Below are 13572 nucleotides of genomic sequence, written 5' to 3' on the forward strand. Positions count from 1 at the left end.
TCAATCTGGTTTTACATCCTCCGCTGCATTAGCGAAAACTAGAGGAACTAGAATCAGACATAATTAGTAATACTGTACCACTATCCTGATCCTAACGATACTAATAACCTGAACAAGCTTAAAGGCTATGCAAAATACAACTGTGATACTTCACCAAAATCCAGTAAAGAGAACTGAAAACCATGAAAATAGCTGCTGCTAACAACCCGATGTTTACTAGAGAGTCGGCAGAAACAAACTGAGGTTGTCTGCTAAGTCGTTCCCAGTGTTCCCCAAGTGGGCGGGGCTAGTCACCTACACAAAACAATTGAAGCACTAAGACGAATTTTCAAAAAAAGGCTGCCGAGCGAGTTAGAAACTATAGCTATGTAATTACTTGGTAAGTTACTTATATGAAACATGCATTTCATTATCATTACCTAAAAAATTCATTCTTTTAGGTTACAACCACATTGATAGGCTGCTTCCATGTAGAGTTATACCTGGAATCAGCAATATCTAACCTGAAAATGGCAACCTGTTTTCATATCATGACTGAGTACTGTATTAGAGAGTTATTTACATTCACTGGGCTACCAGGAGTAGGCCACATCTAATCTGGAAACAACACGTTCATATAATATAGTGATGCACTGTAAGCACTAACAATGACAAATCACAGAAAGCTTCAACTTCCTTAAGCACAATGTGTTCATTTAGTATTTGAGTTTCTTAAAAAGCTACATATCACATTCATGCACATTAACTGCATTCCTTTGGTTGAAAATTTCACAACAATCCTTAACAACTTAAAGACATAATCCTCTGAATTACACTTATATACAGTACCAAATACCCTCTGTCTGGTCTTTCTAGTAAAGTCTTCACAAGACTATCATCATTACCATAAGCTATTGACTATCAACAATATCATTATCATTATACTGTACTGTACTATCCTTAAACAAGCCAAGAACAGAAAAACTAATACTGCACTCAAAACTGAGAATAAAACATGCAGCTCTGTTTATCTTTATCATGAGCCAAGTCAATTACCTTTGCCCTGTAGTCCCTGACAATCACATTACAGGATTCTAAACTAAAAAAATAATAACATTAGAATACTTTGCCATTATTAAAAAAGTTAAATGGCTTATGGTAACTCTTGCATTAAGATTACATACTTACATTTTACCATTTTACACAGCATGAAATGACACCTCTCTATCTTACTAAACAGAATATAGCCACAGAAACTACATCTACAGAATCAAATTCCACAAACCTTAAATTACATATGACAATGGGAAGGCAAAATTGCTCTCCTTCACAAGACTGGCCCAGAGAGATAAAAATGACCCCAGGAACACTTGACAGTTATACAAACTAAGATCTAGTTATAATTATGCAAAGTGAATATGTACAACTACAGAACACAGGGTAAAGCACCAGTTTCCCTATTCAACTCACAGTAAAAATCTTTATAATTACAGTACTAGATCTTTGGTATTAATTAACAACTTAGTGATAATCATTCTTCATCACACTCTCTTCTTACAATCCTGGCCAGAGATATTCTAATATCATAATTCATAAGTCAAAAGGTTTTCTTTGGTTCTGCTTTGTATCTAAGAGTGTCAATCTTCTTATTAAATACTGTTTATTATAAACTTCCAACACATTAAAAAGTATCAGTATAATAATATTAAATATCTACACCTTCAAAATTATAAATACAATATGTACTGTACTTCCATTCAGAATATACCATATAAACTCACAAAAGTTAGATCTTGTACTCAAAAAGTATGCACTTCTATTATGGACAAACAAAACTGGCCTCAAAAGCATATTATGTTTTCATTGAAAGCACTCCTACGATTAAATTGCGAATATGCAAACACCAGTAAATCTTATTTTAGTTCTGCTACTTGAACTTACTGAAAAAATCTATCAGTTTATTCAACCCAACAAGATAATTATTATCTTGTTCGCCAAATGCCTGAAACACATGAGCAAAGTCTATCATTTTCACCTTAACTTTCAACAGTTTAGGCTTTTGTTTTTGATCATCTTTCCCATTTATGAAAGATGTTGCCAACGAAGCTGGTGGAGATTCATCTGAAATGTCCTTGGCATCATACAGAATAAGAATGGAACCTCTTCGAATCGTATAGCTCCGTTGCTCCAGAATCCAGTTTTTAACACTCAGGAGGCCTTCAATCAGAGACTCGCATAACTGTTTGCTAAACGGGAAACTCTGTTGAATAAATACTTCCAAGGCTGAAAAGAAAACAACACTTTTTAATGTATTCCATCTGTATGCAGCTCTGTTGCGACTATACTTCCCACAACCAGGTGATTCCAAGGTTTTGAGATATGAGGGAAAAATATAACAATGAAATGAGAAACCTATTAATCAATGTTACAATAAAATAATTCCTAAAGAGTATAACATGTTAGATAATATGGTATCTTCAACTAAACCTGAAAAATATAACCATTATAACTTGACTAAAACACTGCCTGTTAATTCAAAACTGCTGTAGAACAATGTTTGAAGTTCCCAAAAATCACCAACCATTAAAGACCTCATTGGCTGTAAACTGCTTGCAAGAATCAGGACGAAGATCAAGAGTAAGCTGACTTTTTATTGGATGGAAGACACGTACACCAGTTAAACAAAAGCCATAGGAGTCTTGAGTTGCATATTTGGACTGTAAAAAACATAACAAATTATGCTAATATTCTAAAATGCTAATGCATGTATGCAAACTTCACTAATATTTGCTAATATTATTACTAACAGACTGATGGGACTGGCTACCTTCAAATGAACTTTGTTTGATTAAAATTTACTTTCTCTCTCTCTCTCTCTCTCTCTCTCTGTTGGTGGAATTATCAGTTCTTTCTCTCTCTAAACACCTTGTCTTGAGACTATGAGTTTGTTTTCGATGAAGGTTTTAACTGCTCATGAAACCATGGAGATTTACAATAAGCTAAACTTTATATGAATGAAGTGTACATGACAAAAATGCTATGGATGATGATGATAATAATAATAATAATAATAATAATAATAATAATAATAATAATAATAATAATAATAAATAATAATAATAATAATAATAATGCAAACAAATGCCAACGAAGCATGCAAAAAAGATACAGAAGGAACTCAGTTTTCCCCTAAAAATCATTTTTTGCCATCAGACATCACCATCTACTGTATACTTTTACAAAACCCTTCCCTAGGACACATATGTGAATTACATTGGTATTTACTTTCATAATGGTGCCATAATATCAATTACCTTATTAGTAACTTTCCCCTTATTTGGGTAGTCCTGTGAGGCACCTATTTTAATATCCATAACACACGGAAGAACCATTCCATAAGCCAAATCTTCAAGTATCAGGTGAGGTATACCTGCAAAAATTATACATTCCACTCATACAACAATGAATAATTCATTTTGTTATTCAGAATTCTTTCAAATCTGTATACACAAATCCTTAAATGCATTAATAAATACTTGAGGTGCTCAACTAAAGAGGATGAGTCAGAAAGTGCCTTGTTATACAAATACATAAGTCCAACACAGGTACTTACAGCTGCCGTCTTCCTTTTTAACTTCTTGACAGCCATAGTATTTTGGAATCAGGGTCATTAAAGCTACATCATCAGGTTTGGAAGATGACCTTACTTTCTCATAAAATTCCCTTTCATCCCGACAAACAGGGATTAGTTCTATTTTTACGGGAGAAAAAATAAATAGGTATTTAGGTACACCAATTTTATTATGCTGGTAATTCTTACCTCTTCACAAATATAGACAACTTATGAAACTCCATGATCACTCTAAGATGCACTAATTTCCAGTTATTCATATATAATAATGTCTATTTAAATCCAAAGATTTGCCATACCTTCACAATATGTTTCCTTCTCATTATCCTTCTTGATAGGCTGACTCAAAGAAGAGTCATAGGTAGGATTTGCATTAAGTTTCACTGGTTTCAAAATCTGTCCTTTCATGTTTTTCAATACACCTGTGGGAAAAAACATACTCCTGCATTCAGTTATCTAATTTTTAGCCTTAAAAATATTTAAAAACACTGTAGTAACTTGAATAAACTGCATCTACTATAATTCATACACAGTACTGCATTTGTGGATACAATCCATATACATACTGATGTTCTGGATTTTGAAGGCTACTTCCTTTTTAAATAGGCTATCAGCGTAGTTTCAAGAATATGCACAAAATTTTGCAAATTATCAAGCTACAAAATCTGCGGACAAAAGCAGTCTACAAGTTTATTAGTTTGAGAACCTCGAAGCTCAATTGTACAAAGTATCACATGGGTTATTAACAACATAGTGCTATAATTTTATTTCTGAACTAGACTGTAATCCCACTGTAATCCCAAAATGCAAGCACTTTTTGAAGCAGTGTGAAAGGATATAGGCTACTGTATAACCTATCCATATATGTATCCCAGGCTCTTTCATGAAAATATCTTCATATCATTTAAAAATATCAAACATGCAACCTCCACTTTCTAATATGGTACATAGTAAAATATCTGAGAATAAGGCAGGCAAGCTGACACCATTACATTTGGTAACCTTATTTATTCAAATGTCTATTAATGTACTTCTGAGAACTCATACTCACATGAAAGAGCACCATTGTGCCATCCTGCTACTTGGTGTTCACAAGGTACTAAGTCATCCATACTGTCCCAACTTGTATTTCATAGTCTGTTAGCACAAATACTGTACCAAACCCTGAAACAAAGTTGAAATTGTTTATGATTTCAGGAACTGAAAAATTTTGTAACAATACCTGTAATGCAAGAATGCCTACCCTACTGGGTTTTGTGAAAGACTGGGGATATTGTAAGTTTAAAGTTTATAATCCCATACTCTGCATGTCTGGTTACATTAACTGACGGCTGTTCATCCACATTATCCAACTTTAGGTTTAACAGAAAATCTAATCATACTAAACTTCTTATACCAATAAAATATAAAATTCAAGATCACAAACATAACCAAGGCTAGCTAGCTGTGAAAGTTATTGCTCACTAAACTGACAGCATAATGGGCTTGAAGAGGTACTGTATTACACAACGTAAAATTAATGATAAAGACAGTAGATATATGCTGGGAATACCAAAATCTAGTGCTAAAAAAACAGCCTGATGGTGGGAAAAGACAGCATAGGAGCATACCTAAGACAAGTGCTGGGAACAGCCAGTGCCGTGATAAGCACTGTGAGCAGAGTTCAAGCTCCTTATTCCACCACTCGTCTCTTTTGTTAACACAGTTCCTGACTGTACTGTGTCTTACTACCTCACTGTCATCTATAACAATTTCCCAAATGTCCACTTGTATTTAATGATGAGTCTAATCCCATTAACAACACCCTCACCTATGTTTTGAAGATGATCTCCAATACTTTCTTATTTTTCTTTTTATATGTCAATCAATCAAAATGCTGTCATCAATAAGACACCACAATTACAGCATTTATGGTAATATTTATGGTAATCATTTGACTGAAAAGCAGTATTAGCCTATACAGTACTGTGTGCATAAGTAATCTGAAAGCTGATGCATATCCGGTAAGATTTTGTAAAAAATAAAGAAATCTCGTTGCTAAACAAGCAGCTCAGAGGTAAGGGAAGATATTTTCATGAAACATATACAATGTACCTTCCCTCAGCAGCACACTTAAAAAACATCTTGTTACAGTTGCATGTAGCATATCAATGCAATATGTACATACAGTGTACAGTAACTAATTGTTCCTTCTTACAAATGTCTAAAAGATTTCCAATTCAAACCCTTTTGATAGTTTAACAATGGCTGACGATCAAAGTCTATTTGAGTGTTTCAAAACCATTCACCAGACTCAGGGTTGCCCTGATAATTTAAAAGATGAAACAGTCACTTCTTTTAAGATTAGCAACCTGACCATCTTCATCACCATGGTGCCTGCTTCCAAAAAAAATAAATAAATAAAAAAAAATTAAACTGAATGTATCTTGTAAAGACACAAGACATATCCAAGCTCCTTGATAATGCACAGAAATTGCAAAGTTTTGCTTGATGCATTAATACATTCTAACCTAGTTTACCACAATACAGGGTGCACAGCCATACAATACTGACACGAGTTCAGCATGTTTCTTAAGGTGCTGTTGTACCTCAATTGCATACTGGCCTATCAGTCCTAAACTAACCCATCCTAGGGCATTGTATCCAACCCAACCCACTCTACTGGGCAGTGAAATCTTAACTGGTTGTAGTGAAATCCCATTTTGCCAAAAGCACTGTATTTTACATTTTTCATGACAAACTGCACCTAGCATAGCCTAAGCCTAGCATACCCTAATTCTAAGTTTTCAGTAGGCAATAATGAATTGCAAAAATGGCTGTAAGGGTTCAACAGGGATATCTTTGTTAGTCTTCAATAATGTTAGCTGTGCTTTGATCACCATGGGGTATGGTACGCATAGCCTACCTTAACTTTACTACATTATGTCTAAGTGGCCCTCAGTCCTATCTGGATACTGGTTACTTTTAAATCTACAGTTTATCAAATATCTATTACAGTTCTAAGATTTCTCTTCTATTCTTAACAAATATTTACAACCCAGTGTGGGGCCTCTTTTACAAGACATTCGTAAAAATATGCTAATTTTACAGTTATACATGTTTTTTCTAATAATTTATTTTATTTTATTTTGTTAAATTATAATTACAGCTCACACAATGACATAACAGATAAGAACTAAAATCAGTAACAAATTCTGATTATATTTGTTGTAAAATATTTAGATTTAATGAGATGGGGAGATGCAGTAACTTTTGTGAGGTATACATGTTTTTTCTAATATTTCTTTGCACTTTTCTTTGCAAAATTACAATAATAGCTGACATACCATCATAAAAGACAAGAACTAAAACCAACAGCAATCACTAGGTATATTTATGATTAAATACATAAAAAGATGTCATGGGATAGAGAAGGGCAATACATTTCCCCCATCAAGTCTCAAGGCACACTAATCGCCGGCCCGCCCCCCCCGCTATCCTGTGCTGAGCTACACAGTTGTCATAAGTCATTTATCGACCACTGAAGTGCTATGAACATCTTTCAAGCTAAATTTATCCAAATTGTATGGTGCGTAATATTAAGACTCATATGAGTTAGCCCGTCCATCACTCAAAACCTGTTACAGATACTCATATGATGATGCTCATCCCTTAAGGGTTAAGAAAAGTCTAGGAGTGGGTGAAGCCTCAGGCTATATACAAAATTGTACCCTTAGTTAGGTTGTGTACCTTAAGATGCATCCCTGCAACCAGTGATTACACACACGAGTGACATGAGCTATACATTTTTTTACCTGTTTCTCTTGTGTTTTGCATATAGTTTACAAATTCTAGTTTACAAAATGGAGTCACATGGAATGAAATATAGGAAACAAACCTCATTCCATCAAAACAATGATAGATATCAAACTATATCAAACTGAAACTTATTTTAGCTCCAACTTTAGTTGTTATAGGTGATGCCCAGTCAGGGAGGATGCAGCATCAGAATGTATAAGTGTAGTACGTACTTGCATAGTTTTAGTGAAACATGAGAGTCTAGGTAAGATACATCACCCTGTGTTAGGTTAGATTAGGGAAGGTAAGGGGTAGGTCTAAGTAGTAGCTCCGCGGCAGTGATTTCCTTCTAACCAGACTTTTTTTCTACAGTTTTTGGTTGCTAATTGGATTTACCTTCAATTTTTGTCGCGACAAATGTAATAACCTGTACTAACCCCGAAGTCCGTCCAACAAGGGGTTTCCATCGCCGATCTTCACAAGACAGAGCACGGGCACGCCTGTTTCAAAACGATTCATATCCCATCCAGCAAGTGCAATAACTTGTTAACGCATAACCGCGCCCCGGGCCAGTACTAAACACTCTATAAGAGATATTTCATTTGGCCGACAACAAACTAACCCACCGCCAGTATCAGAAGCCCTAAAAGTGTAGAAAAACCAGTTTCCAAGGTAAAAACAGGCGGAGCTAATACTTAGAATTACCAGGTAAGGTTAGGATGTAACCTATTATCATACTCATAGTTCATCGTTGGACGAATCTGTAGAGTTCTCGGCTAGCACTCTGCTAGGCCCGAATTCGAGTCTCCTGCCGGCCAATGAAGAATTAGAGGAATTTATTTCTGGTGATAGAAATTCATTTCTCACTATAATGTGGTTCAGATTCCTCAATAAGCTGTTGCTAGGTAACCAGCTGGTTCTTAGCCACGAAAAATAAATCTAATCCTTCGGGCCAGCCCTAGGAGAGCTGTTAATCAGCTCAGTGGTCTGGTTAAACTTTAAGGTATACTTAACTTATTATCATAATCATCTAGGCTAATTGCCATTTCACATCATCAACACATATTTTGTTCTATTAGCAACTCAAATCTGCTAATACATTTTTTATGTTTTTAACATATTCAAAATGAATCATTCAGTCCTGAAATTTGCATTTTAGCGATAATCTAGAATTTACTTCTAACAAAGATATGGATAAAAAAGGTCCATTTCATACTCAGTAATTATTATTCTGCTCTTTAGCATAACCTCATTTTACTACTGCTGAAAGGAAGTTAATGATCATGAGAGTTATTACATTTCGTGATACTTTTAACACAAGAAATATCCACTCTGTTGGGTTTTAATGAAGGCAAAGGGCATTCTCAGTTTGAAGTTCGTCCTATAATCCCCCACTCGGCATGTTTGGTTACATTAATGGACGGTTGTATATCCACTCTGTTCAACTTTAGGTTTAACCGAGACTAATCATACTGAGGTTTTTTCATGTCAATAAAGTATGAAACTCACGGCCACCAAACACATCGTTTGGTTTTTCTTTTGGATTTGGCTTGGTTTAACTTTGTATGGCTTCATGTATACCAAATGGTCTTGTGATGGTTTTCTTGTGATTCTTACTAATTTCACTTCCATTTCAGGCAGTTGGTTGGCTTACGTTAGACTAGGTCGTGCCAGCATGGAACTGCCCTCGTGTGAGAGGAAGAACCCTAGTGCGGTCCTTAGGACCACACACTCCCGCCACATCGTCTCCATTACTGTATAACGTAATGAGTTAACAGGGTATTTACAAAGCACAAAAATGTCAAAATCGTCTGAATCACTCAAAAACTATAACAAAAAATATGGTTCGCTCGACTTGTAAATGGAACGGATTTGCAGCTTTGCCCTTACCTTCGAATAAGGTTACTTCTGTTTTCACCTGATGTCACAGAAGTAACATCAAAACTAACACACTTTAGGATATACCGTCTGATGTCGTCTCTAGTTTACCAAGTATAACATCCTTTATGTGCATCCGGACCGCTTCTTATCGTTCGATTACTCAAGTTACTGCAGCTTACCGATAAGAAAAGACACTGTTCACAGTTCCACGCCAACACTGAGAAACCTCTGAAATTCGTCTTTACAGGTAATTCGGAGCTGGATGAAGCTAGTTACTTATAAATCACACACATTTTTTAAAATAGTTTATTGCATAGCCATTGAACATCTATGCATTATAACTTTGAGAAAAATATAGATTTTACTTGAACCATGTCACCAAAAAATACTCCAAACTGTGATCGTTGTTGTGGTCGCTTAGTTTATCAAAACTAGATTTGTGTCACATGTCTGATGAAATTATTATGATGTTGCCACGTATGTCTCATAATTTCATACAAAGTCTTCAATGGTGCAAGATAAAACTGGAATTTCTACATAAAAATTCTAATTCATATTAATTCTAACATGTACTATGCTAATGGTGTGGTAGCCATTTGTTGATTGTAGTCCTAATATAACCATATAAAACGCAATCCTGTGTCTAACAAGCGTATTATATTTCACGTTTCACATTTAAAATATTTAAACATCAAAATGACGCGTAAAATAATGTACCTAACATATTAGTAATGCCATCACAAGTTCTGATATCATCAGACTTCATCTTATTGTCACAGTTTCGTGAATATTCAACTATTGCGAACAAAATAAGCAAAAAGAGGATTGAATGAAAGTACAGGGATACACTTATGATAACTGACCAAAACTGTCTGGGTAACTGTATCTCAGGCAGTCTTAGGTATATCAAAACTAAATTAATGATACAAGGGTTTAAAAATAAACAGTAAGAATATTATTTGAGAGAGCTTTTATTGATCGTATTATCTGTATGAACTTAAACTATAAATATGAAAAAATAGGATAGCTTGATGGACCTAAAAATAAAGATGCTGAGAAATATAGCAGTGGAAGTGACAAATAAAGAAAAAGATGCGCAGACAACGCCTGTGCAAAATGGCTGCTATGGTCGAACAGTGTAGCACTCAGCTCACATTGGTGTTGCCAGTGAGCCGTTGCTGGTCAAGAAAAAGGAAGTGGACCTGTGAGAGAGGTGCGAAATAGTGAGCAGGAAGACAAGTACTGCTGATTTGTTGATTGTTGTTGTTGTTTTCAGATTTAGCTGGTTTTGTTAGCACGTCTTTGCTCCTAGAGCAGCCCCGTAACTCCTATGTTGATGAGTCTGTGAGATGGTTAGGTTACATTAAAACTTTATTATGATGCATGAAAGTGATTTTCAGGATTTATTGATGTTGTTGTTTTAGATTTGCTGGCCTTTGTGCCAGCACGGGGCTCTGCTTCTAGAGCAGCCTGCAAGATTTATTGATGAAAACTAGCTGCTTATAAAGGGATGCGGACGTTTGCGTAGTCGCAGAGACCGCTGGTACAAAAAGATTTACAGGTGACCTGGAGGTCAAACTTACCTTTAAAAACAGGACATGTTCATACAGGAAACAGGTGACTAACAATGTTCGACATACGAAATAAATAACTTGTTACTTGTACATAATACATGCTGTTTTTAGAAAGACAAACATACACTTCAGATAAATATATATTCCTATCGACCTTAGGTCGTGGAAAGGTGTAAGGACGGGATTGAGTGACATACTGGCTGGGTGTTGACTGGCTCCATTGTTGGTTCCTACTGAATGAATGTACATTGTTGTTGTTGTTTCAGATTTAGCTGGCTCTTGTGCCAGAACGGGCTCTGCTCAGAGCAACCTGCAACTCTATGTTGATGATGAGTCTGTGAGATGGGTGTTAGATGAAAACTTTATTATGGTGCATGAAAGTGATTTTGTGGGGTGATTTTTGAAGTGAAAAGATTTAACAAGCAAGGTTGCAACCTCTTTGAACCCTAAGGTACCCATCAGATGAGGATAAAATTATGATAGCAGTGAGTGTTGGCTAGTGGGGAGAGGCCAACAGATGGGGAAAAAGAAGAATTTGAGTAGTAGGCACAGGTAGTGAATGTACAGAATCTTCGAAGATGTTATTGGCGTGTGCGGGCGGTAAAGTAGTGTCTACACACAAACAGGGGAAAACAGAGGTACTGATTCGGGCATCTGAGTTTGTCGGCAGACAACAGATGGCGATATTGAGAGACATAATAAACGTACAGTGATGAAACATATATATATATCAATGGAAAGGCCAGGAAATTCTACATATGACCAATTGCATGAGATTGGAGAGAGATTAATGAATAGCCTACAATGCAGTAGCATAATATATGTGAAATGGCGAGACGTTTGGCGTCTTCACAAACAGAAATATACATACAGTTTGATATAGAAGATTCGGTGGAACATTAAGAGTACATGATTAGAATGCTTGCATGGCAATGCAAGTAGTGGTGATTGTACATACATCAAGACAACAATGGTTAGGGAGAAACAGACGGAAATGTTGTATGGTTGAAGTGTCGTTCCTTCAGAGAAAGAATACGAGATGCTCTTGTCTTGTCTTGTCCCCTCCGATGGATGACGAACACACACGTGTGTTTGGAAGAGACAGCGTCGGGGCGACGGTCTCTTACAAAGGCACCGCAGAAAACAGGATGTTTTCCACAGAGAACGCATTGAGTGGGGACTTTACAGTACTCCCCCACCCCCAAGACGTGTTGTCTGGTTTATTTGTGGTTCCTTACCGAGTGAATGAATGTTGTTGTTTTAGATTTAATCTTCAGAAGTTGTTATTGGCTGGCTATTGGCTGGTGCGAGCCGCAAAGTAGTTTCTACACACAGACAGGGCAAAACAGAGGTAATCTTTCAGACATCTGTGTTTGTCGGCAGACAAACAGATGGCGATTGTGAGAGACATAATAAACGTACAATGATAAAACATATATCAATGGAAAGGCCAGGAAATTCCACATATGGCAGATTGCATGAGATTGGAGAGAGATTAATGAATACAATGCAGTAGCATAATATATGTGAAATGGCGAGACGTTTGGCGTCTTCACAGAAACATACATACAGTTTGGTGCAGAAGTTTTGGCGGAACATTATGAATACATGATTGGAATGCTTGCATGGCAATGCAAGTAGTGGTGATTGTACAGTACATAAATCGAGACAACAATGGTTAGGGAGAAACAGACGGAAATATTGTATGGTAGAAGTTGCGTTCCTTGAGAGAGAGAAAGCGGGATGTTCCTGCTTATGTCTTGTTTCCTCCGATGGATGACGCACACACACGTGCGGCCGAAAGACCGCGATGAGGTCTCTTACAGGCCTCTCTTTCTTGATGTCAACTGGAGAGGGTGATCGCCTTCCCCGATGTCCTCTGCAGTGGTTTGTTGGGGTGCCTTTCCATCAGGTTTCTGGGTTTTCCGGGGATGCCCTTGCCTTCTTCCTGCGACCAAGGTTGTTTGAGGGGCTGCCGTATCCTGCAGAAGATCTTGGGGTCCACCTTCATTGCCCCCTCCAGGAATGCGGGTTTGAGACGATCTATTGACACCCAGTCTTCCCTCCCATTGATGGATATTCGGAATGTCTTCTTGTTCCTTTCCAGTACAAGGAAAGATCCCCTGTAGGGCCTAGTGAAGGGTGGGTATACGGCGTTGTCCCTGACAAAGACGGGGGTGGAGGAGGACAGCCCGGGGGGCATGAAGGGGGAGGTCCTGTCGGTGAATGTCTTTTGGCAGGGGGCGAACTTTCCAACTCTGTCTTAGAGCCTCTGCACTCATATGTCGTCCCTGTTCTCTGCGACGAGTTCCCCCGGGACTATCAGAGTCTCCCCATAGATTTTCCGCTGAGGAGGGGTCGCCATTGGCTCTGGGGGCGGTCCTCAACCTAAGGAGGACCCAGGGCAGCTGGTACTTCAAGTTTTCAGAGGAGCAACGAGTCATGAGGGACACCTTCAGAGACCTGTGGAACCTTTCCACCATTCTGTTGGCTGCAGGGTTGTAGGCAGTGGTGCTGTTGTGAGAGAGGTGCGAAATAATGAGCAGGGAGACAAGTACTGCTGGTTTATTGATGAAAACGGGCTGCTTATAAAGCAGGATGCGAATGTCTGCATAGCTTGCAGAGACCGCTGGTACAAATATTTACAGGTGACCTGAGGTCAAACTAATTCCTTACAAAATCAGGACAGATTCATACAGAGAACATAGTGATCAACAATGTCTGACATAT

General features: G+C 37.2%; 1 protein-coding gene across 2 annotated transcripts; it reads right to left on the minus strand.

Moving 5' to 3' along the window:
* Positions 1–371: 371 nt before the first annotated feature.
* Ipk2 (Inositol phosphate kinase 2) lies at positions 372–9692 on the minus strand. Of its 2 annotated transcripts, none has more exons than XM_067125297.1 (7): positions 9278–9692; positions 4662–4774; positions 3910–4032; positions 3593–3730; positions 3294–3409; positions 2561–2696; positions 372–2262 (listed from the first exon to the last, which is right to left on the minus strand). In XM_067125297.1, the coding sequence occupies exons 2-7, from the start codon at positions 4720–4722 to the stop codon at positions 1907–1909; spliced, it is 930 nt and encodes a 309-aa protein (XP_066981398.1). In that variant the 5' UTR covers positions 4723–4774; positions 9278–9692; the 3' UTR covers positions 372–1906. The 2 variants fall into 2 exon arrangements, with proteins under 2 accessions (XP_066981398.1, XP_066981399.1); XM_067125298.1 differs by having other exon boundaries at positions 3910–4052; positions 9278–9430.
* Positions 9693–13572: the final 3880 nt, after the last annotated feature.

Source organism: Macrobrachium rosenbergii, chromosome 23 (genome assembly GCF_040412425.1).
Source record: "Macrobrachium rosenbergii isolate ZJJX-2024 chromosome 23, ASM4041242v1, whole genome shotgun sequence".
Taxonomy (NCBI): domain Eukaryota; kingdom Metazoa; phylum Arthropoda; class Malacostraca; order Decapoda; family Palaemonidae; genus Macrobrachium; species Macrobrachium rosenbergii.

Coding starts and splice junctions, on each gene's coding strand:
- Ipk2 (XM_067125297.1), bottom strand. CDS start 4,722: ATGGATGACTTAGTACCTTGTGAACACCAAGTAGCAGGATGGCACAAT. Junction 3,731..3,909: donor GAAGGAAACATATTGTGAAG/GTATGGCAAATC, acceptor CCGTAAAAATAG/AACTAATCCCTGTTTGTCGG. Junction 2,263..2,560: donor AGCCAATGAGGTCTTTAATG/GTTGGTGATTTT, acceptor TTTTCTTTTCAG/CCTTGGAAGTATTTATTCAA.